This window comes from Schistocerca nitens, chromosome 2, assembly GCF_023898315.1.
Source record: "Schistocerca nitens isolate TAMUIC-IGC-003100 chromosome 2, iqSchNite1.1, whole genome shotgun sequence".
NCBI lineage: Eukaryota > Metazoa > Arthropoda > Insecta > Orthoptera > Acrididae > Schistocerca > Schistocerca nitens.
The window spans coordinates 291,631,128-291,657,206 of record NC_064615.1 but is presented as its reverse complement, the minus strand read 5'-3'; the positions used below and the strand labels follow the sequence as shown (position 1 = coordinate 291,657,206).

At 37.9% G+C, this 26,079-nt stretch overlaps 1 protein-coding gene across 1 annotated transcript in view; it reads right to left on the bottom strand.

The window, feature by feature from the left end:
- The window catches only part of LOC126234993 (dynein beta chain, ciliary-like), a 732,993-nt gene that overhangs the window by 451,023 nt on the left and 255,891 nt on the right, over positions 1-26,079 (bottom strand). Inside the window, exons 20-22 of the mRNA XM_049943730.1 lie at positions 24,891-25,113; positions 24,708-24,785; positions 14,862-15,050 (exon numbers count right to left, since the gene is read on the bottom strand). Coding sequence (XP_049799687.1) covers positions 14,862-15,050; positions 24,708-24,785; positions 24,891-25,113 — 490 coding nt within the window. The remainder of the gene's footprint in view (positions 1-14,861; positions 15,051-24,707; positions 24,786-24,890; positions 25,114-26,079) is intronic.

Below are 26,079 nucleotides of genomic sequence, written 5' to 3'. Positions count from 1 at the left end.
GTACTGAGACAGTATCAATATAAAGACTCAAACCTGCCTTCATTGCTCCTCCCTAAGATTAACTAACATGTAACCTACCTGTACTGACATCTGCACCATTCTTCCCTGCGACCACACCCCTCTCCATTTCGTCCTGAGTGACATGCTCGTCTGGGGATACAGACAAAAACTCTGAGGCACTGCGTCCCTGTGTGCTGACTTATACCCAGGTGCTCACTACAGCTCCTGCAGTTTCCATGTCTGTCAAGAAACAGCCCTGCCATGCCTGCAATCAGGTGGCCTACCCCACTCATGAGTTGGTTACCTGCTCCCAAGTCCTCAGGGAGGATAGAAGTCAGATGAGGCACAACACACCATCGACTCAAGCTGTAGGCTGTACAGCTTCTCAATGGATGGGAGCTTCTGTGTTCACCACAATATCAACTAATCGATCAACTCCAGTAAAATGACTGTGTATGGACTTCTTTGAGATGTATTCATGGCTTCTTCAAGGTGTGTTGACTATATATGTATTGATGCTCCTTGCAAGTATTTTGATGCTTAATAAATTATTTCCTGTGATCTATGACAGAGCTGATCATTCATGTTTGAGATAAATCAGAAATTTCTTTCATTATCTCCTACATGCCATTTCCTCTGAATATGTTGTGATTTCTGAGGTTCTGGTCACAGTGAAACCCGAGAACATAGCTATTTCTTTCCGAACACACGCCGGATTTCATTTCTATACTGGCAAGGATGTTACAATGTCTCTTGTTCCCGACCATACCATCTATCCGTTGCTCTCTCATTGGCTTTGTAGAAACAGCAGCTGACACATCCCCTATCATTTGCGTCATACCTAGGGTGAGCGTCGACAACACTGATGCATGAAGTACATAGCCTTTCAACATTTCTTGGTATTGTGTATTTGTACAATTTTAAAGTCAATTATTTGATTCTGAGTACAAATGGATTCAGGCAAACTGCAGTTTAAACATGGCAGATGTTCATAAAAAGTCAAAAGTACGCAGTACAGTTTGCAGTACAAAGAAATCTGCTGCCTGCTCACTACTCCCCTCATTGCACTCATTGCAGTTCCCTCTCCAACCCTTACTGCTGTGCTTGAACAACACTGAAGTACAGACAGCAATATCTCCTCGGGTGCAGGTCATATGTAACAACAAAACTAATACTTAAATAAAGGACAGAAATCACAATTCAGACCAATTTTCATGCTTTTGCTTGTCCTGCGATTTAGTGATGTCTGTTGGCACTACCTCCAAAATGTGTGTTTGCATTGTAATTTATTCTTGGGATAACAACTGCAGTCAGTTTAATTTTATTTATTTCATTTGTTAGACATTTAATTTTGGATTAATTTTCTTCTTTGTTTCATCTTCATGTCACCATCTTGTTCACAAGCTGGTGACATTTTCCACCAGAATTCTACTACATGAACAGTAAGCGAAATTCCCATTTACAAGTTACTTGGTAAACCATTATTTTCTCATAACGAAACAGAAAATTGACATGGTAAATGTTTTTGAAAAACAAGATGTATGTTATCTTTCCTTAAAAAGTCGTATTAACGCCACACACCGACACACACCGTTGGGTGGCTTGCGGAGTATGAATGTAGATGTAGATATACAGTACCCAGACACCTACAAGAACTTTTATTGCAAACCTGTTCAAATATAACTAAATTTTAAGATGATAATTTGCTGCTATTTTCTCCTGTGTTTCACAAAATCATCAATTTTTATGCAGAGCATTAGAGTATTGAAGTGGACAGTTCAAGTGTCTCCCATCTCCCGTACACTACTACCATGAGTCGAATGACTGTTCGAACAAGGTCGATACTGTATTGAGTGCTTCGGCATATCGGGAAATCTCAAGTCTATTCAATTGAAAGCATTGTTTGCCCTTCAAAATAAATTTATTGAACCCCCAGAAGCCAAAGCTTCATCTGTAAATGAAAAAGACCCCTATATTGATCTATTAAACAATGTAAAAACATCAACCTCAGCAGGAAAAATTTAATTGGCAAATTTAAGGTGACCCCAAATTTTTCAAATGATGAGTCTGGGAAAATACCTCGTCTTATAATCAGGTAAATATGGTGTATCCTGGGGAATCTTCTCACTATCGATCAATTGGAACAAAAAATGCTTCTAATCTAATATAAACTTATAAAATGATGAACTTTCAATCCACTAGTAAAGTGAGCAGTTCTCACCTCAACAATGTAAGTAATGTATGTAACATCTCAGCGACAAAAACTGGGAGCTGTAAATTTCTGATTGTGTATGTTTGATGAAAATTTGTGGAGTACAAACCACATTAATTTTGTATGTGGAAAAGTCAGTAGCCCCTTATATCACCTAAGCCAGTTCACCAAGATAGTACCTAACCAAACACTGAAAATAATATATTATGGAACGATTTACCACCTTCCTCAATTATGAGATTGAGCTATGGGACTGTGCAGCTGATGTACACTACGAAAGAATACAGCTGTGACAGATTAGAGTAATAAGATTTATATATGGGATGGACCACAGAGGTTCATGCTGTGAAGTGTTTGTGCACACAAAAATGGGTTTAATCACTTTGTAGCATTTATTATTTTCAACTTACAAGTATAAATTGTATATCAAATGCAAGAGCAACTCAAACAGTTTTGTTTGTATATCTTTGCGCAAAGGGAAGAGTATGGAATAACCAAGAGTAATGGAAGAATCCGTTGAACGAGTGAGAGTATTTCATGAGGAAACCCAAGAAACCCCTACGGAAGGCTAGTTGTGAATTAGCAATTCCAGTGAGTCTGTGTGGAAACTTTTAATGAGACTCTTACACTAAGTCCTTATTGTTTCCAGTTCTTACAAGTTCTAAAGCCTACAGAGTACAGACTGGTGACCCCCAGTTGCACACATTGTGTATGTTTCTCCAACTCAACTTGTCAATTCATCACTGAAGACGACACGATCCAGATCTTCATCATCATGCAGCAACATTTCGTTTGCAACGTTGGCACATAAACTATAGTCTGCACGCTTTAGAACTTGTAAGAACTGATAATCTTAAGGACGTAGTTTAAGCGTCTCGTTAAAAGTTTCCACACAGACTCACTGGAATTGCTAATTCACAATTAGCCTTCCAAAGGGGTTTCATGGGAATCCGCATGAAAGACTCTCACTCAAAACTTCCTGGCAGATTAAAACTGTGTGCTGCACCAAAACTCGAACTCGGGCCATTTGCCATTCGAGGACAAGTGCTCTACCAACCGAGCTACCCAAGCACAGCTCATGACCCATCCTCATAGCTTTAATTCTGCCAGTACCTCGTCTCCTACCTTCCAAACTTCACCTTCATATCAGTGCACACTCCACAATGTCCTTTCTTCCATGAGTGCTAGTTCTACAATGTTCGCAGGAGAGCTTCAGTGAAGTTTGGAAGGTAGGAGACGAGGTAATGGCAGAATTAAAGCTGTGAGGATGGGTTGTGAGTCATGCTTGGGTAGCTCAGTTGGCAGAGCACTTGCCCGCAAATTGCAAAAGGTCTCGAGTTTAAGTCTTGGTCCAGTACACAGTTTTAATCTGCCAGGATGTTTCATATTAGTGCACACTCTGCTGCAGAGTGAAAATTTCATTCTGGAGACTCTCACTCATTCAATGTATTCTTCCATTACTCTTGGTTATTCCATACTCTTCCCTCTGCACAAAGATATACAAACAAAACTGTTTGAGTTGCTCCTTAATTTCATGTACAATTTATCGTTGTAAGTTGAATATATTAAATGCTACAAAGAGATAAAGCCTGTATATTCATTTTGAAACACCCTGTAGATAAAAGATGCAACAACTGCAGCTTATAACATATTTCTATGTGTCATTATTGTCATACCATAATTTCTGACATTTACAAAAGCCATCTTTGTGATGGCTCCAAGTAATGATATTGTAAAGAAATAAATAAAGTTGACCCTGAAAGTAAATAAATGTAGCATATTGAGCTTAAATATGAGTTCAACTAATGTTTGATTACAGTAGCAATGGCAACTGGAAACAGTAACTACCATAAAATATGTAGCACTAACCATCCAGAGTGACCTAAAGAGGAATCACTACATAAAGCAAGCTGTAAGGAAACCAGATTCCAGGCTGAGATTCATTGGAAGAATCTTCAGGAAATTTAATTCATCTATAAAACAACACTTGGTCAAGAATCATGAAATAAGGTTGTATTATACATGGAAGAAGCCTGGAGATACTAGAAGGTATCAGATAGATTATATAATGGTAAGAAAGAGATTTAGGAACCAGGTTTTAAAAAGTAAGACATTTCCAGGGGCAGATGTGGACTCTGACCACAATCTATTGGTTGTGCACTGTAGATTAAAACTGAAGAAACTGCAAAGAGGCGGGAATTTAAGGAGATGGGACCTGGATAAACTGGCTAAACCAGAGGTTGTACAGAGTTTCAGGGAGAGCTTAAGGGAACAATAGACAAGAATGAGGGAAAGAAATACAGTAGAAGAAGAATGGGTAGCTTTGAGGGATGAAGTAGTGAAGGCAGCAGAGGCTCAAGTAGGTAAAAAGAAGAGGGCTAGTAGAAATCCTTGGGTAACAGAAGAAATACTGAATTTAATTGATGTAAGTAGAAAATATAAAAATACAGTAAATGAAGCAGGCAAAAGGAATACAAGAATCTCAAAAATGAGATCGAAAGGAAGTGCAAAATGGCTAAGCAGAGATGGCTAGAGGACAAATGTAAGGATGTAGAGGCTGATCTCACTAGGGGTAAGATAGATACTGCCTACAGGAAAATTAAAGAGTCCTTTGGAGAAAAGAGAAACACTTGTATGAATATCAAGAGCTCAGATGGAAACCAAGTTCTAAGCAAAGAAGGGAAATCAAAAAGGTGGAAGGAGTATATAGAGGGTCTATACAAGGGTGATGTACTTGAGGAGAATATTATGGAAATGGAAAAGGATGTAGATGAAGATGAAATGGGAGATATGATACTTCGTGAAGAGTTTGACAGAGCACTGAAAGGCCTAAGTCGAAACAAGGCCCCAGGAGTAGACACCATTCCATTAGATCTACTGAGAGTCTTGGGAGGGTCAGCCCTGACAAAACTCTACCATCTGGTGAGCAAAACGTATGAGACAGGCCAAATACCCTCAGACTTCAAGAAGTATATAATAATTCCAATCCCAAAGAAAGCAGGTGTTGACAGATGTGAAAATTACCGAACTATCAGTTTAATAAGTCACGGCTGCAAAATACTAACGCGAATTCTTTACAGACTAATGGAAAAACTGGTAGAAGCCGATCTCGGTGAAGATCAGTTTGGATTCTGTAGAAATACTGGAACACCTGAGGCAATACTGACCCTACGATTTATCTTAGAAGAAAGATTAAGGAAAGGCAAACCTACGTTTCTAGCATTCGTAGACTTAGATAAGGCTTTTGACAATGTTGACTGGAATAATCTCTTTCAAATTCTGAAGTTGGCAGGGGTAAAATACAGGGAGCGAAAGGCTATTTACAATTTTTACAGAAACCAAATAGCAGTTATAAGAGTCGAGGGACATGAAAGGGAAGCAGTGGTTGGGAAGGGAGTGAGACAGGGTTGTAGCCATTCCCTTATGTTATTCAATCAGTATACCGAGCAAGCAGTAAAGGAAACAAAAGAAAAATACGGAGCAGGTATTAAAATCCATGGAGAAGAAATAAAAACTTTAAAGTTCGCCGATGACATTGTAATTCTGTCAGAGACAGCAAAGGACTTGGAAGAGCAGTTGAACGGAAAGGACAGTGTCTTGAAAGGAGGATATAAGGCGAACACCAACAAAAGCAAAATGAGGATAATGGAATGTAGTTGAATTAAGTTGGGTGATGCTGAGGGAATTAGATTAGGAAATGAGACACTTAAAGTAGTAAAGGAGTTTTGCTATTTGGGGAGCAAAATAACTGATGATGGTCGAAGTAGAGAGGATATAAAATGTAGACTGGCAATGGCAAGGAAAGTGTTTCTGAAGAAGAGAAACTTGTTAACATCGAGTATAGATTTAGGTGTCAGGAAGTCGTTGTTTTAAGTGTAACTACGTACAGAAGTGAAACATGTACGATAAACAGTTTGGACAAGAAGAGAATAGAAGCTTTCGAAATGTGATGCTACAGAAGAATGCTGAAGATTAGATGGGTAGATCACATAACTAATGAGGAGGTATTGAATAGAATTGGGGAGAAGAGAAATTTGTAGCACAACTTGACTAGAAGAAGGAATCAGTTGGCAGGACCTGTTCTGAGGCATCAAGGGATCACCAATTTAGTATTGGAGGGCAGCGGGGAGGGTAAAAATCATAGAGGGAGACCAAGAGATGAATACACTAAGCAGATTCAGAAGGATGTAGGCTGCAGTACGTACTGGGAGATGAAGCAGCTTGCACAGGATACAGTAGCATGGAGAGCAGCATTAAACCAGTCTCAGGACTGAAGACCACAACAACAACAACAACACAAATGTCTCACAGAACACTTGTTTGACTGATTCTTGAGTACTTTTCATCAGTCTGGGACGTTTCTGATGTTGGATTAACGGAAGTGATAGAGAAAATCTAATGAAGAGATGGCACATTTTATTATGGGATGATTTAGTTGGCACAAAATAGTTATGGCGATGTTCAACAAACTTCAGTGGTAAATGTTGCAAAAGGCACTGTGAATTATGGAGAGGTTTCCAGTTGAAATTCTATGAGTATACATTCCAAGAAGACTCACGTGACGTACTTTCTGTTCCACAAAACGACCACAATGCGAAAATCACAGAAATTAGAGCATATAAGGAGATTTATTGACAATCATTCCAAATACCGATCATGAACGGAAGAAGAAAGGGGGAAAAAAAGACAGCGATACTTGAAGTACCCTCCATCACACAACATAAGTGGTCGGTGGTCTGTGAAGTATATTCATAGATGTAGCGAAGTCTCAATACCTTGAAATTGTAGTGTAGCAGTGTGCTATACTTGAGAATTTAAAGCAGTCCGCACAGCACAAACCATAGTCCAGTTTACAATCTTTGTGCTAGAGACGAACAAAGTCTTGTGCTTATAATCAAGATAGCACGTGTTCACGGACTGGCAACCATTTGTATTATATATCATCTAAAGTTACACAAAGTACCAATACTGTAGATATCTCATTCAAATTAAAATCTCTGAATCCTTTTATACTGTGATAATGATACACAAGCCTTGCACAGTAATTAGGTGACATCCACGGTCAACCTCTCAGAGAATAAGGATTTTGCACTTGTTGAGATGTGATGCAGTTACATAACATTTATCTGTGTATAATAATAGGTATGTTAACAACATTTGATTAATATGTGTCAAAAGAAGCAGGAGTTATTACAATCATAACTGATTTACAAAAGAAAACTGCAAGGAAGCATATTGGCAAGGTCTGACTAGGATTTGAACCGGATAAGGTCAAAGAAACCACAAATAATAGTTGTTATGTTTTATACTCTCTCTTTGTAAGATTTTTTTTAAAATCTTCTCATATTTGATGTCATATTTAAATTTTTCCCGAGGGCATGCAGCTTTACTGTATGGATAAATGATGATGGCGTCCTCTTGGGTAAAATATTCCGGAGGTAAAATAGTCCCCCATTCAGATCTCCAGGCGGGGACTACTCAAATGGACGTCGTTATCAGGAGAAAGAAAACTGGTGTTCTACGGATCGGAGCGGGGAATGTCAGATTCCTTAATCGGGCAGGTAGGTTAGAAAATTTAGAAAGGGATATGGATAGGTTAAAGTTAGATATAGTTGGAATTAGTGAAGTTCGGTGGCGGGAGGAACAAGACTTTTGGTCAGGTGAATACAGGGTTACAAGTACAAAATCAAATAGGGGTAATGCTGGAGTTGGTTAAATAATGAATAAAAAAATAGGAGTGCGGGTAAGCTGCTACAAACAGCATAGTGAACGCATTATTGAGGCCAAGATAGACACGAAGCCCACGCCTACTTCAATAGTACAAGTTTATATGCCAACTAGCTCTGCAGATAACGAAGAAATTGAAGAAATGTATGATGAGATAAAAGAAATTATTCAGATAGTGAAGAGAGACGAAAATTTAATAGTCATGGGTGACTGGAATTCGATAGTAGGAAAAGGAAGAGAAGTAAACGTAGTAGGTGAATATGGATTGGGGGTAAGAAATGAAAGAGGAAGCCACCTGGTAGAATTATGCACAGATCATAAATTAATCATAGCTAACACCTGGTTCAAGTATCATAAAAGAAGGTTGTATACATGGAAGAAGCCTGGAGATACTGACAGGTTTCAGATAGATTATATAATGGTAAGACAGAGATTTAGGAACCAGGTTTTAAAAAGTAAGACATTTCCAGGGGCAGATGTGGACTCTGACCACAATCTATTGGTTATGAACTGTAGATTAAAACTGAAGAAACTGCAAAAAGGTGGGAATTTAAGGAGATGGGACCTGGATAAACTGACTAAACCAGAGGTTGTACAGAGTTTCAGGGAGAGCATAAGGGAACAATTGACAGGAATGGGGGAAAGAAATACAGTAGAAGAAGAATGGGTAGCTTTGAGGGATGAAGTAGTGAAGGCAGCAGAGGATCAAGTAGGTAAAAAGACGAGGGCTAGTAGAAATCGTTGGGTAACAGAAAAAATACTGAATTTAATTGATGAAAGGAGAAAATGTAAAAATGCAGTAAATGAAGCAGGCAAAAAGGAATACAAACATCTCAAAAATGAGATCGAAAGGAAGTGCAAAATGGGTAAGCAGGGATGGCTAGACAGGGTGTCTACGTGGACAAGAAAAAAAAATTCCCGGATTTTTCCCGGGTTTCCCGGTTAAAAACACAATTTCTCCCGGATGAAATTACGTATAAAGCGGGAGAAAATACATCCGTATTAAGTAAGAGTGTGCTTTCCCTCGGAGCTGTAAAACCTATCAGTCCTTTGAATCGTAAAGGTCTTATACCGGCAGAGGACGTCCCAGCACTTTAGGAAACGAAATCCAGGAAAAACAATGTGTTTGGAAAGCTGTTTGATGTGAGACAATATGCACAGAGTTTATTTTCGTATTGTGAAAGTATATACACAAATTCCACAAATTACAGCACGGTAGCTTCCGAAACTCTAAAATAGAGATTGCGTTGAACGATGCACTTTTGTCAGCCAGTCATAGCTCAAGTCACGTGATCTCGCTAGCGAATGACGGCAGTTGTTCAGAGCACGAGGCCTACGAGAAAGACAGGCCGCGGCGTGTACGTTATGAAGGTAGGCCGAGCTCGCTCAAATCAGCAAAGTGGGTTTCTACACCGGTTAACTCGTAAGTAGATGCGTATGTACGAACGAGAATTGCATTGTCTATTGGCATCCACTGTTATTAGTCCTACAATGACAGGAAGTCCGTAGGCCTACTAACAGGTACTAATTTGGCAATTAAAATCGTGCCAAAATGATTATCAGTTGCATAGAAAAGTCGAGGTGTTCTGGCATGAAGAGACTTGTGACATTGCTCAGTAACACATTATGCACATTTTTTTGAAGGTCAATTACACTTTTTGCCATCGATTGCATAATTTTTTATCTATGAAAGAACAACATTAAATATGAAAACTAACTTGAAGTTCGGTCTTTTATTAGCGTGTGTTACACGTTAAGTCATATCAAATACAAATGTGCCAGTAAAATTTTAAATAGTGGCATAAATGACATCTTCTGGGCCCAACATTTTTCAAATGGCTGATCCCCAAAGTGTTACGTTTTGAATGAGAGTTGTAGCGCTCTGTGTTTTAAGAAATTCACTGTACATTCTCACACGTAACATAAATCATCTTGCTTGGAAATTTACTTTGTAAGTAACGCATCTCAAGCCCCTATCCATAATATTTTCTGGTGATATGTTAGAAATGTAAACATTTGTGACGTCACGCACATCGAATCCACATTAGTTGTTACAGACGTACTGCATAATCTTCGACCTAAAGCCTTTGACACTTTTCGGTGTCGACAAACTGGTCTGTGCATTGTGTAAATTACCCAATTCTATGCAACTAAACTTTTATTTTGGTGTTATTCTCTGATTTATGTTTCATTGCTGCAGTATTATTCAGCAGTAGTGGACTAAACTTCTTTGTGAGCGTATCAGACCTTACACGTCAAACCTACAAAACTTTAACTGAAATTTAAAACAATGAAAAATCCCAGAATTCTAAAAAATTCCCGGGTTTTTTTCCCCGGATTTGTCCCGGATGAAAAAATTCCCGGGTTTTTCCCGGATCTCCCGGATGTCCCGGGCAGTATCCACCCTGCTAGAGGACAAATGTAAGGATGTAGAGGCTGATCTCACTGGGGGTAAGATAGATACTGCCTACAGAAAAATTAAAGAGACCATTGGAGAAAAGAGAAACACTTGTATGAATATCAAGAGCTCAGATGGAAACCAAGTTCTAAGCAAGGAAGGGAAAGCAGAAAGGTGGAAGGAGTATATAGAGGGTCTAAACAAGGGCAATGTACTTTAGGACAATATTATGGAAATGGAAGAGAATGTAGATGAAGATGAAATGGGAGATATGATTCTGCGTGAAGAGTTTGACAGAGCACTGAAAGGCCTAAGTCGAAACAAGGCCCCAGGAGTAGACAACATTCCATTAGATCTACTGACAGTCTTGGGAGGGCCAGCCCTGACAAAACTCTACCATCTGGTGAGCAAAACGGATGAGACAGGCCAAATACCCTCAGCTCTTCAAGAAGAATATAATAATTCAAATCCCAAAGAAAGCAGGTGTTGACAGATGTGAAAATTACTGAACCATGAGTTTAGTAAGTCACGGCTGCAAAATACTAACGTGAATTCTTTACAGACTAATGGAAAAACTAGTAGAAGCCGACCTCGGGGAAGATCAGTTTGGATTCCGTAAAAATATTGGAACACGTGAGGCAATACTGACCCTACGACTTATCTTAGAAGCTAGATTAAGGAAAGGCAAACCTACATTTCTAGCATTTGTAGACTTAGAGGTTTGTGGGATTAAAGGGACCAGACTGCAACGGTCATCGGTCTGTAGACTTAGAGAAAGCTTTTGACAATGTTGACTGGAATATTCTCTTTCAAATTCCGAAGTTGGCTATTTACTATTTGTACAGAAACCAGATGGCAGTTATGAGAGTCGAGGGACATGAAAGGGAAGCAGTGGTTGGGAAGGGAGTGAGACAGGGTTGTAGCCATTCCCTTATGTTATTCAATCAGTATACCGAGCAAGCAGTAAAGGAAACAAAAGAAAAATACGGAGCAGGTATTAAAATCCATGGAGAAGAAATAAAAACTTTGAGGTTCGCCGATGACATTGTAATTCTGTCAGAGACAGCAAAGGACTTGGAAGAGCAGTTGAGCGGAATGGACAGTGTCTTGAAGGGAGGATATAAGATGAACATCAACAAAAGCAAAACGAGGATAATGGAATGTAGTCGAATTAAGTCAGGTGATGCTGAGGGAATTAGATTAGGAAATGAGACACTTAAAGTAGTAAAGGGGTTTTGCTATTTGGGGAGCAAAATAACTGATGATGATCGAAGTAGAGAGGATATAAAATGTAGACTGGCAATGGCAAGGAAAGCGTTTCTGAAGAAGAGAAATTTGTTAACATCAAGTATAGATTTAGGTGTCAGGAAGTCATTTCTGAAAGTATTTGTATGGAGTGTAGCCATGTATGGAAGTGAAACATGGACGATAAACAGTTTAGACAAGAAGAGAATAGAAGCTTTCGAAATGTGGTGCTACAGAAGAATGCTGAAGATTAGATGGGTATATCACATAATTAACGAGGAGGTATTGAATAGGATTGGGGAGAAGAGAAGTTTGTGGCACAACTTGACTAGTAGAAGGGATCAGTTGGTAGGACATGTTCTGAGGCGTCAAGGGATCACAAATTTAGTATTGGAGGGCAGTGTGGAGGGTAAAAATGGTAGAGGGAGACCAAGAGATGAATACACCAAGCAGATTCAGAAGGATGTAGGTTGGATTATGTACTGGGAGATGAAGAAGCTTGCACAGGATAGAGTAGCATGGAGAGCTGCATCAAACCAGTCTCAGGACTGAAGACCACAACAACAACAACAACAACAACAACATTTAAATTTTTAAAAGTTTCATATTTTAACAGAGCAACCACTTTCATTCCTTCATGTCTGAATGTTGATTCAGATATTACATTTGCTAACCTTACACAAAATATTCATCGAATTTGAAATAACACGTTATTAAAGGTGAGTTACAGAGAAATGAAAAATATGTTACAATAGTTTTACAAACTTGGCTGCTATCTCACAAGGAACCCCTTGAGTGCGACATCACAAAAGGCCAATGATGTTTACGGCATTTTACACACCACATATTGTCTACCATGCAATCACAATATTGGCTGCTAATGGCAACCAGGGCTGGAATTGAAGGTATCCAATGGCAAGCACAGCTTGACACTATGGAGCGTACTTGAAATGCTTACTCGATGACTAACTCACAACAGAGTTACAATGCTAATGGCGTTGATACAATCCACAGCAATGGCAACAATACACAAAGTAAACATTGCATTGTATCTACAACAATAGCGGTTAAAGTTGACATTTTGCAGAGTGAGAAAGAAGTGGAGCATGAACTATTAGTGTTTCTGCAAGATGATTCAGTGGAATGTGTGGTGTCGTACACACTCAGCTGTGCAGACAATGGGCATGAGCAGTACAGTGATGACAATACATGCTTGACAAGTGAAAAAGACACTGAAACAGGTGTTGAGCCATGTAGTTCTTCATCCTTGTCCAACAGGGAGCCATGATGCCCGTCTCCAGTGAAACATAATAAAGTACAATTATTGTCCAAGGAGTGGGTACTAAAGGTAATTACGCTCATGGAAGATCGTCTGCAGCATAAAAAATAAATAAATAAATAAAAAAATGATGGACAGATTTCAAATAATTCAGCAGCAGTACGATCATGTATAAGAAAAACAATGGATATCCAACGGACAAAAAGGCACACTTGATACAAAAACTGGTATTTCTGCATTTCAAGGATGCTCAATACAATTTGCTGGATGTGCATGATACTAATCCACTACATTATGCAAATCAAATTGCACGTGACATAAATTACAGTGATTCCAAGGGAAGCAGTGGATGGTTGCATAACTCCAAACAGTACTATAGAATTTACTGAAACTGAAGAGATAAAAATCTTCTAACCAAATGGCACCAGGAGAACACACATATAAAAAAATGTTTTGCTTATGCAAGCTTTCAGAGCTAGTGGCTCCTTCCGGTAGAAGGGTTGAAGGGGAAGATGAGGGGTGAAGGGAAAGGGGTGCACTTCAGAAAAGTCACCCAGAACCCCAGGTCAGAGGAGAATTACTGGATGGGATGAGAAGGAAAGACTCATCCTTCCCATCCTGTCTGGTGCGTCTCTCCTGATCGAGAGTTCTGGGTGACGGTGTCGATGTGTGTGTGTGTGTGTGTGTGTGTGTGTGTGTGTGTGTGTGTTCTCCTGCCGCCACTTGGTGAGTTTGATTTTTTATTGATCCAATTACACTGTATTGTCAAAAATTGATTATTTTTGTTGTTATATTAGTGCCACAGAATTGGAAGATGTAAGATAACAAAATTTCAAACAAAGCGTCAACTTGACGATGCACAGCAAACTGCAGAACCAGCCCAAAAATTTGCAGGTGAGATAAAAAAAAAAAATCATTCAATAATAATTTGTTTGTAACTCCAACTGATCAGGGTTTGAAGAGGAAATGAATAAGTAAGGAACCCTAAAAATTAGAGCTACCAAGAGAGTTGTATCAAGATCAACTAACACCAATGTCTTAATGTGTTTGTAAACATTTATGCAGACTGCTGGTCTGGATGGTATATTGGCTGGAAAGTTATTTATTGTGGTGTGAGAAATTGCTGCCCCCTATGATTCTTTCTCATGTGTGAATGACATAGCAAGGGTGGAAGGGAATACTTACAACACTGCAAGCCAGAGTGGGACAATGGGCGTGAGAGAACTGCTTTTGGCAAATAGTGGGTCAAAATAAGTTGCTTTTGCTTGATTCCTGGTCTGCATATAAAAATCATACTCCTTTACTGCAAACTACCCCTCCTGAAAAGTGTGTGACACTACTATTCATACCACCTGGAACAACTGGACAAATTCAGCCTCTGGATGGTTTTTACCATGCCTATAAATCATACAATCACTCTGTCTGCAACTATGCCTTAAAGGGCAGCCATTTTCACAATAAGCTCCATGAGAGACTGTTTCGCATTTCGTTGCATGCCATCGCATTCCATCACTTCTCATCACCCCATTATACCAATATGATTCCATATGCATTCTTTTAGAGAGGATACCTAACTTCACATCCTGCACAGGTTGTAACTCACAAGGAGTTTGCCTTTGATCCTGATGCTGTGAACCTTTTGTGATTGCTATGCGGCACCATATTTCTTCTGTTGTTCATGGTATAAGTTAAGAGTTTATTCTGAACATCTCTTGAATGTCGACAATAACCATTTTGTGAAGTATAATACAAAAATGTCAGACATGGTTGATCTCTGCACCTTCCAGACAATCATTTTCTGTCACCCTTCTTACGCATGCGGTGAATCAATAGCAGCTAATATTTTTCCTGTCGTAATTGTTAACACAACATTTTCAAATGAACGTTACCAAAGATTAAACTTGCGACATCGCAATAAAGGGGTTCCTTATCAGCTAATAATTTTAATGCGTGTGAAAAATTAATAACAACAACCAAACTGTTGATTTCAGCAAACATACCTGCGATTTGAAATGCTGCAGAGTAGGTTTTGTGTCAACTACTTGTTGCTCTTCCATACCAGTGTTTGTAGTGTCAACTTCTTCACATGTCAGTTGGGGACCATATTCCAAAAACTGTTCAAGAAATGCTTCACGGTCATCCAACCACAGATATGAATGTTCTTCAAAATTTTCGCAATAAGATATAGCCTGTAAACAAATAAATTATTTACAATTTATTGAAATTAGTTTTCATTTCTTATAACAAAATACAGTTTGATGGTAAGTGCTTGCACACCACACCTGGGAAACTGCGAGATGGAAAACAACTATGATGATGATGATGATGATGCTGGTGACATTAAATGTTCATATGTGTGTATTGTATAATATGATGGTATTGATCGACAGGAAAAAATAATTTTAGAGCAATAATTCTGTATTTTTGGGGTTCATTGTAACATACTTGTCAAAGTCATTACAACAACATTATTTTCAAATCTTTACATTGAGTGCAATGGGTGTATAAAATGAAAAGCAAATATTCTTTTTATTTTAATGAAGATGTCAGGGCAAGTTCACAAAAAAAGCTTTTGTACTTTGGACAATGCATTTGCAATTCAGGAATTTGATGGAAGTATTTATCCTATAAATTCATTATGTCAATTCTATTGTTGAACACAGTGACTGCATTGCAAACAGATGATGATTCAGACAGAAACAGTAAAAAATTAAATTTACTGTCTGGAAAATATTATATTTTTCTCTAAGCAATAATTAAAATGAATGCAGGTTTATCATCATATGGTTGGTACTTAAAAATTCATTGTGCACATTTTGTATATTCCCTCAGAACTGATTTGTTTTATACCAACACCACAACTGAAGTGACAATGTGCATGATATTATTAAAATGGAGTTTTTATACTTACCCATCATCTGATAAAGAATTTGCTGTAGCTCCAAAGGTAAATCAGGAGAGAACAAAAGACAAAATTGCCCAGGTTGGCAAAAGTGGTCACATAAAGGTGTTTATTGCGCTAGTCAAGTAAGAGCAGAGGTCTGTTCTCTTGTCTAAATACTATGGAAACTAGTTTTATTTGAGAAAGCTCTTCAATATTTAGATGTTAAAAGAATCGTTAAAGAGTTGGAAGTTGTTAATGACTCTGTTCAAATCTCTGCTAAATTAATGCAAGATTTAAATGGATTGCCAAAAATAGATGAGGAGCAAAAGGAATTTATGTAGCGCTGTTTTCAAGAACATTGCAGACTGTATCCTGATTATAAGAAAGAAACACTGAAAAAAAGTATTTCCAAACTAATTGCATCTTAAAAAGCAAAAATATATTTAATTTTGACTTTATGCAGTCATCAATAACTTTTACACTGACTAAAAACGACAGAACCTAAAATTCCCAACATTAAAGTGTTTTGCTCTAGTCAGCACAGGTTAATGTCATTGTATTGAGATGAAATTTTTTTCTAGTAAATCTAATCAAACAGAAAACATTTGAGGGATGTGAGTAAAATGTTTAGGAAAAAATAAGGGACATCCTAACATACAAGTCATACAGACATGGCCTGTGTCATCTTAGGATGCTGAAGCCTGACTCTGAAGATGACAATGACCATGTGCGTGTCTAGTGTGTGTGTTTTTCTATTGTTAAATGTACTGTGCTTTTAAATGTGCCTATGTACTCCTCAATATCCCTCTATGTTGTGAGTAGCAACCTGCCCTAACCCATATTGTTGTTATTCTAGAACAGATAGAAAATGCTGTGGAGAAGGTAAACCAAAGACTGTGTTTTATTGGCAGAAGACTTAGAAGAACAACAGATCTACTAAAGAGACTTGCAGCAGGGCGGGATTGTTCTCTCGTTCTTTCGTTTTGCCTCCTTACTCTCTCTCTCTCTGTCACTTTCATTGAACAGTTCACCTACCTCTATATTTCTTCCTTCCGGCTTACCTTCACTCTGCAGTAGTAGATACACACTAGGCAGTGTAAAGCAGCATTGATGAAACCACCATCTAATACCTACCACACAGAGGCCGCGTAACTTAAGTTCCTGTAAGTTCATTTTCACAAATTTCGGGTGGTAGGAGAATGAAATTTAATTGCAGTAAGCATTTGAAAATTTTATTGACGTCTTTTTATTCATAAGGAAGCACATGAAATGGCTATCAAGTCCGTATTTAATAATGCAACTGCTCTATCATTCCAAGTTCACTGTTTATCCAATATATTTCATCTACATCTACATCTACATTTATACTCCGCAAGCCACCCAATGGTGTGTGGTGGAGGGCACTTTACGTGCCACTGTCATTAACTACCTTTCCTCTTCCAGTTGCGTATGGTTCACGGGAAGAACGACTGCCGGAAAGCCTCCGTGCGCACTCGAATCTCTCTAATTTTACATTCGTGATCTCCTTTGGAGGTATAAGCAAGGGGTAGCAATATATTCAATACCTCATCCAGAAACGCGCCCTCTCGAAACCTGGACAGCAAGCTATACCGCGACGCAGAGCGCCTCTCTTGCAGAGTCTGCCACTTGAGTGTGCTAAATATCTCCATAACGCTATCATGGTTACCAAATAACCCTGTGACCAAATGCGCCGCTCTTCTTTGGATCTTCTCTATCTCCTCTGTCAAACCGACCTGGTACAGATGCCACACTGATGAGCAATACTCAAGTATAGGTCGAGCAAGTGTTTTGTAAGCCACCTCCTTTGTTGATGGACTACATTTTCTAAGGACTCTCCCAATGAATCTCAACCTGGCACCCGCCTTACCAACAATTAATTTTATATGATCATTCCACTTCAAATTGTTCCGTACGCATACTCCCAGATAGTTTACAGAAGTAACTGCTACCAGTATTTGTTCCGCTATCATATAATCATACAATAAAAGATCCTTCTTTCTATGTATTCACAACACATTACACTTGTCTATGTTAAGCGTCAGTTGCCACACACTGCACCAAGTGCCTATCCGCTGTAGATCTTCCTGCATTTCGCTGCAATTTTCTAATGCTGCAACTTCTCTGTATACTACAGCATCCTCCATGAAAAGCCGCATGGAACTTCCGACACTATCTACAAGGTCATTTATATATATTGTGAAAAGCAATGGTCCCATAACACTCCCCTGTGGCACACCAGAGGTTACTTTAACGTCTGTAGACGCCTCTCCATTGAGAACAACATGCTGTGTTCTGTTTGCTAAAAACCCTTCAGTCCAGCCACACAGCTGGTATGATATTCCGTAGGCTCTTAGTTTGTTTATCAGGTGATTGTGCGGAACTGTATCGAACGCCTTCTGGAAGCCAAGGAAAATGGCATCCACCTGGGAGCCCGTACCTAATATTTTCTGGGTCTCATTAACTAATAAAGAGAGTTGGGTCTCACACAATCGCCATTTGCGGAATCCGTGTTGATTCCTACAGAGTAGATTCTGGGTTTCCAGAAAATCAGCCAGAATTCCGGCAAGTCTGACCCGATTAATTTTGCGATCTAACCGTCACTGACCCTCCACTATTAGAGAGTTAAACATTTGGTCATTTCAGTGGTCTTCTATGTTAGAACTGCTCGCCAAAGTAATCCATAAGGAACACGGAATATGCCACGCGGAATTGTCTCTACGACCAAAAGATCACACGTTTATAAGACTTCAACTAATTAGTTCCGAAACATCACACTTTCCTCAAAATGTTCATAACTTAAACCGCTTTAGTCACAACATGTTCTATCTGAAATGATCTCACTAGCTCTTCATTTTACATACTATTTTCACAGAGACATCTATCTTACTGTTACTCGGAAGGAGGTTAGTGAGCGACTATCTCAATGCTCCTCTCCTCTATGCCTATCTAATTACCTGTGGGCGGGAACCACTCAATTTTAATTGGCTATTGATCTGAATGACCAATCAGAATGATCCTTCCTGATAATTCTTGTGGCAAAACTTGCCTTAGCCAACCACTAATCAGATAGTCATTTACGTCATTACAACTTCAATTTCTAATATATTGTTTAATAAAATAGCATTTAATGCAAAATATTCTTTAAATTAATATAGAAGCTTTTTCCGCTTCAGATTTTTATTCTGGCTGCTCTCTTACAAAAGCAAGCACACATCAGCATACGTCATCAGCATCGTGGTTGCAACACAATTTTCCCACAGTTCAGTTTTATAAGGTTTTACATAAAATGACATTAAGTTTTAACATATGTCCTGCATACACTCTCTCATTCATTCCCATGTATTTACACAACAAAATAATAAGCAAATAATAATTCTGAATGATTTTTATACTACGTAACATACAGTAATTAAAGTTTTGAAAAGAAAATTCCAATTCAGAGTTTTTATATACTGTGAGCTTTATTATGACTTCAGATGATAAAAAAAGACATTTGGTTATTGTTCCTAACTGAGTTTTGAAACGTGTCATTTTTAGGACATTTAAATAATTTTCTCGATCTCCGTAACTATAATAGATAAAAATCTGAATTTTGACAGGATCCCTTCCTTGATAACAAAAGATTGGGTACCAAGTTTGAACAAAATTGGATGATAATTACTATGGCTTATTTAGATTTGTATGGGGTATGAATTTGCGTACCGAGTGAATGTTACTTCAGAACGTTCTCACAGCTAATAGCGTCAGCTGCGCTATGAGTCAGAGGCGAAGAAAAAACATAGCCATCATCCTTACCTGACACAGTTAAAGGAGCACATTGAGAAAGTTAAGAAGGAGAACACATTTCATATTGTCAATAAATAGGGGAGAAAGTGTCATGGACACAATACAGGATTTAGGGTGGACATCAGTACAACAAATGTGTTTCTCGTTGTGGCAGGATCTTCTTATCACAGACTTTCCATTCTGAATGCAATAACATTTTATTGACACCAACCTACATTGGGAGCAATGATCATCATAATAAAATAAGGGAAATCAGAGCTTACACAGAAATATATAAGTGTTCGTCTACTTTGGGCACTGTTCAAGAGTGGAATAATAGGGAGTTATTGTGAAAGTGGTTTGATGATCCTCTTTCAGGCACTTAAGTGTGATTTGCAGAGTATCCATGAATATGTAGATGTAGGTGTAGGTGTAGGTGTAGCCCAGATTTTCCGCAGTTTGATTTAAAAAGTTTAATGTACTACCCCCTAACCCCCACTCAATAATTAAATAAATATGATGTGTGATGTCAATAAATATAATGTAATTGGTAGATATACTTTCATTTTCCACACAGCACTGAAAACAATTAAATAAGATAAAAAACATGGTACTTTTAAAACAAGTCATCAGAAATTAGCACCAATGTTGTCATAAAATAACACAACTGACAAAAAATAACACCAAAACTGATCACAAAACGAAACAATTTTTTCTATCCCTACATATAAGTTATAGGTGACACTATTAATCAAGAAGAAACCACTTCAGTATTTATTTTGGCACAGAGAAAAAGAGAGAGAGAAGATGGGTGATGGTGGAGGGGGAGGGGGAGGGGGGTGGGGAGGAGAAGAAGGAAAATTCAACAACAGTGAAATGGTTGTTCTCCGCCCAGCTTTTATTTTATCCCAGAAGCTGACAAATACACTTTCCACTCAAAATGTTCTAAAATCTGATGATTCATCCTGATCAAGTTGAGTGTTAAAGAAAAACCATAAATGGTAAGCAGTAAGTTTCTGGTTGGTTGATTGGGGGGTGGGGGGGAGGGGTGGGGTGGGGGGTAAGACCATCCAACAGTGGGGTCATCAGTCCCATCGGATTAGGGAAGGATGTGGAAGTGAATCAGCTGTGCCCTTTCAAAGGAACCATCTCAGCATTTGCCTGAAGTGATCTAGCAAACCACAGAAAACCTAAATCAGGATAGCTGAATATGGGTTTGAACAATAAGTTTCTGTAATATGTTCTAAGCAACAGTGACACCATGTAGAGCGGTTTAGATTTTATTTACATTCATCTACATTATTTCCTATAGTTTTTGCATAGCACAATGTGTGAACAGTAAATGCTACAAGCTTAAGTTTTACTCCTTATTAGATTCAGAACTGGAGACCTGTGTGCTTAAGGAAAAATTACATACTGTATATATTCTGTGATTTCTATTGATTTTATGCACCAGTAACAGCAAGGAAAGCGTAAAGAGACACAAAGCAACTGAAAGTGATTAAATGGCATACATCAATGATGAAACATAATCATGAAATGTAGGCACTGGTAATAAAGAATGGACTATACAAAGTGTGGGGGCCAAAATACAAAAAAAAGCTTGTTTAAATATATGAGTTATTTGATTAATGAGTAACAATCACAAACCAAGGAGGACAGGAGCAAGGATGGAAAGATGACAAGCAACAATGTAGGTACAAAAGTCGATAAAAGAAAAGAGAGTAAAGGTAAAAAATGTGTACTCAGTGACACACCGGAATGGCAAAAGGAAAGCAAAACACAAGGAACAAATTAAAGCAAGAACAAAGTAAATAAAAATTTAATTCAGTTTTTGCTCTAGTGAGTAATGAGGCATAGGAATTTATGAGGCACTGGCACTTACAGAGAAAGAGAATAAATTCACGTGGTGAAACAATCAATCATCAACTAAAATTATGTTGCAAAGTACTTTCTCCAACAGCAAGCTAATTTATACTCCCCCCCCCCCCCCAGGTCCGTTTTCTGAGTTCTTTGATGTAGCCTACAATAATTTCTTCTCCTGCAACTATTTTTCCAAGTCAGAGTAGCACTTAAAACACTGAACATACTCATGTGTTTCAATCTCTATTTCCCTGCAGTTTTTGCCCTCTATGGTTCTCACTATTAGTTGTCATCTGAGATTTAAGGTCCAAAGCTGCAACATTGTACCAACTAGTACCAACTGCCACTGCTCCCCATGGCAATAGAAAATTGCTTTGAAGTCTCTATTTCTTGCAAAAATCACATAAGAGCTCTGGTATTTGCATATAGTATGGATTTCTATAGAGTCTCCAAGTATGTAAAAAAATCTGTTCTTAATTCATATTAGGACCAAAGTACGTTAATTTTTTTAAGTAGGTGAAATTTTCCTATTGTTAAACAGCTTCAAACATATCACAATGTGCCTTGAAAACTAATGAACTTTCTGGAATACTGTTTTTTTTTCTGTTGATTGTCAAAATACCTCATTCAGCAATGAATTTTTGCTAACTTTTGCATACGATTTTCAAATTGGCACTTTTTCCCAATGTTATCAATATTTAACTAGTGGCATGTATGAAGGTTAACACAACGTGTATGGCTCATGCAGATTTACATATTTCCACATCCAACTGTTGTGGACGGATCAAATAAATTTGCGTTTTTCGTTCTGGGCACTTTTCCGAGACCTGTTGCTCATGCCAGTAACTATTTCAATTTAACAAAAGGTTATATATGAATAGAGGGATCAGTGCAGTGAACATCAGTATGAACTTATTTTTATCTTTTGTTTTACCACCAACAATCAGTATCACAAACAACAATCAGTATCACAAAACATTCAATACTGTAGGTGTTCCCTTGTGCAGTACGGTGCTAAAACAGTTGACGAGGTTCTTGCCAAACTGTTTGCAAAGAATTGTTGTGATGTGCCAAGTGATCTAGATGATGTTACTGATAGTGGTAATGGAAGTGAAGAAGAGTACAACACAGCTATAATCAACCAAAGTGAGATAATTGTAAATGATTTAGATGATGTTACTGATAGTGGTAATGGAAATGAAGAAGAATACAACATGTCTATAATCAACCAAAGTGAGATAATTGTGAATGATTTAGATGACAAACCTTCTAACAGTGAAAGTTGGCTGAAGAAGGATAAGGCCATTATTTTAGGAACATTTAAAGGAATTCCAGGTGTAGAAACCCTTCCCAGTGAGATCAATAGTTTCCGGCCATATAATCCTGGAAAACGTATCAAATGTTGTTTGCTTTCTCATATGGTTTGCAAAAGTTTAAGTGCATACCTCTCCAATTTAGAAATATACACTGGAGAACGAAAAAAGCTTCAAGACACTATTCTCTCTGTACTTTCACCTCACCTTGGCATGTGGCACCGTGTTTATTGAGACAATTATTACAACAGTACAGCTATTGCCAAAACATTTCTAGAAAGTAAAACAAGAGTTTGTGCATAATATGAATCAAGAGAGGTCTCCCTCATCATCTACAAACAGAACACAAATCTCTAGAGAATGGTGACACTGCATTTCAAAGACAACTTGACATTTTGCTGCAGGTATGGAAAGATGAATGGGAGGTGAGAATGATAACAATTCACGATGGGTCCATGGTTGCGACAGGGGTGGGGGCAAAGTAACTCAACATGACGAAACCACACAAAAACCAAATTATAGTGTGATATATGTACAATAAATTTATGAAAGGTGCGGACAAAGATGATCAATATCTTTCGTATTGTGGGATAGTGTGGAAAACCAATAAGGGACAAAGAAAATAGCTTTGTTTCTAATAAATTGTGCTTTGTTTAACACATACAAAGTGTACAGAAACTTAAATCCAGATATACAAATATATATAAAATCTTCCTACAAGAAGTTGCAAGAGCCTGTAACAAGTGATCAACAAGTTGGTGCAGCAACTGTTGAGGAAACTGAAGCAATCCAACCTACAAATGAGCACCTGCTAAGGATCCACAAGAAAATACTATTCGGACTATCGTGGGCAGTGGAAAAAAGAAATATCTGGCCAACCTTGCAGAATTTGCACAGCGCTTCATAAAAGAAATGAAACAAGACACTATTGTATTGTATTGATTTATTGCATGCAGCACTATGAAAGCTATTCCTTGATGTCTCAACACATTTCCTACTATCCTGTCCATTCTTTTGGTTAATGTTTTCCCTCATTTATTATCTTATCAGCCCACATAATTTTTATCAGCCTTCTGTGACACCACATATCAAAAGTTTCAACCCTCTACTTTTCTGGTTTTTCCACAGTCATAGTCATAACCAGTATTTAGATACTCGTAGTCGTAACCAGCATTTAGATGTGTTTATTTCATACTACAGAAATCAGCCAGGATATTATGTTACAGAGTTAATTTAACAACATATGACTGAAATTACACATAAATTTCACCACCTGAAACACATAATACTGAACATTTATAGGATAATACACAAATGTAGTCTACAGATAAAAAGTAAAAGTCTTATAGCAGAAGGGCAGGTTCAGCCATCTAATTGGAAAGATTCCCATATCCTCCATGCCAACAGGCACCTTCCCTGCATGAAGTATGAGAGTTGATTGAGGAGGTGTATCTGTGAAGTGAAAATGACTAATGATGTGTGTGTGTGTGTGTGTGTGTGTGTGTGTGTGTGTGTGTGTGTGTGTGTAGTGTCGTGTCATGTTCACGTTGGAGATGATGACAGAAAGGAAGAGTGAAACCTACTGCCAGCACATAGGCTACTCTTCCCGATGCACACCAAAAGGGGACCCTGAACTCAACATACCCATCCAATGGACAGATCACCATCAACAGTATCACCTGCCCTCACTTCATGAGACCCTGTGGAGAAGTTTGGAATTGAATCCAGGACATTGGCACAAAGATTGGCAGTCAGGAACTTCACGCAACCACCCATCCTGTCCCCTCTGCGGTAAAGGTAAAGGGACAATTGTCAACAGCACACCATTTATCAAGACAATCACCTATTCAAGTACTGACCATGCCCTACCGGTGCTTAATTTCCTGATCTGACAGGAACCGGTGTATCCGCCACACCATAACCATTGACATTCTACAGGCATTAGTTACATTTATAAGGAAATAAATAATACCAAAGTTTTTTATTATTTTGCCACTTACTTGATCTATTACTTGCTGAACACGTGTCAGTGTTTCTTCTTTCATTTCAATTAAGTCTGCATTTGACTCCATTTCTTCCTAATTTGGAATATAATGACAACAAGTATATCAGAAATTGTTTGTTAATGTAAGTAATAACAACTTTAAATACGACAGTTCTTTATCATTAAATTTCAAATATACCTTATAATCAATTTGTCCAGGGTTCGGAGCTACGCGAGGAATAATAGTAGCCATGTATGTAATGTCATTTATAATGCTCTGGATAAGAGAATAGAAACTTTTAGGGTCATTTACATCCAGTGAAGGAACAAATACAAGGTCTGGTTCCTGCAACTCTAGTGATACTTCAAACAAAGGTGGCCTTTTACGTTTCTCATCCATTTCATCCATGAGGAACTGCAAACTTAAAATTCACATTAATAAAACAAGGGTTTCTCTTGTTGTTTCGTGTATCTTAAAAGTAACAAAAAACATACAGCCTGAAATAAGATGTACTGCATCATAAAAGGTAGATAAATTTGGAAAAAGTAGTTTCTATGATAAATGATTAGACTAGATAAAATACATTGTTCATTCTACATACCCATGCTGAAGAAATACTTGAGGTTGTGGAACATGCCAAAAACAAAACTTATGTAGCACATGTTCACAAAAGAATAAACATGCCAATGTTCCTTCTACCAGATACTAATGAAAATGATTCTCAAGGATGTTGGGAATAAGTCAAAAACATCAAAAATAATTTAATCTACAAATTAACATCAAACTATATCATCGACATGGAAATTAATACTTGCCAAAGAATGTAAGATAATTCCTAGGTTATTATAGGCTAGCACCAATAAAATAACCAGTTTACAATGTTGCCTTACATTGGTCACATTACTGTGCTGAAGTTAAATGAAAGCAATATTACTTTCGCCTTATGTAATACTGTTAATAATATATGCATCAGTGGCTGTGCTACAATATTTGTCAATGGATTAGAAGAAGCTGGCCACTAATAAATCCTTTAAACTCCTCTTAATCTATATGTCTATAGTAGTTACACTCTTTTTTTTTTTGGAGGGTGCGGGATGGGGGGAATAGAGTAACACCCCAAGGACAGAAAACCCCAATTAACAAACTTTGTGGAAACTTAATGTAGGGAAGTGAGTCATCTTGACAGTGACGGCAACTATTGATGATAAAATCTACACTGGTAATATTTTGATTAACACCTATATTATTCAAATACTGAGAATAGCATACAAAAAGGGGATATAAAAGGAAAGGATTATCATAGATTCTTTATCAAACATCTATAGAATAAATTCAAACTCATATGAACGAAGGTTAAATCTAAGAAAGTAATTCAGTCAAAGATAAC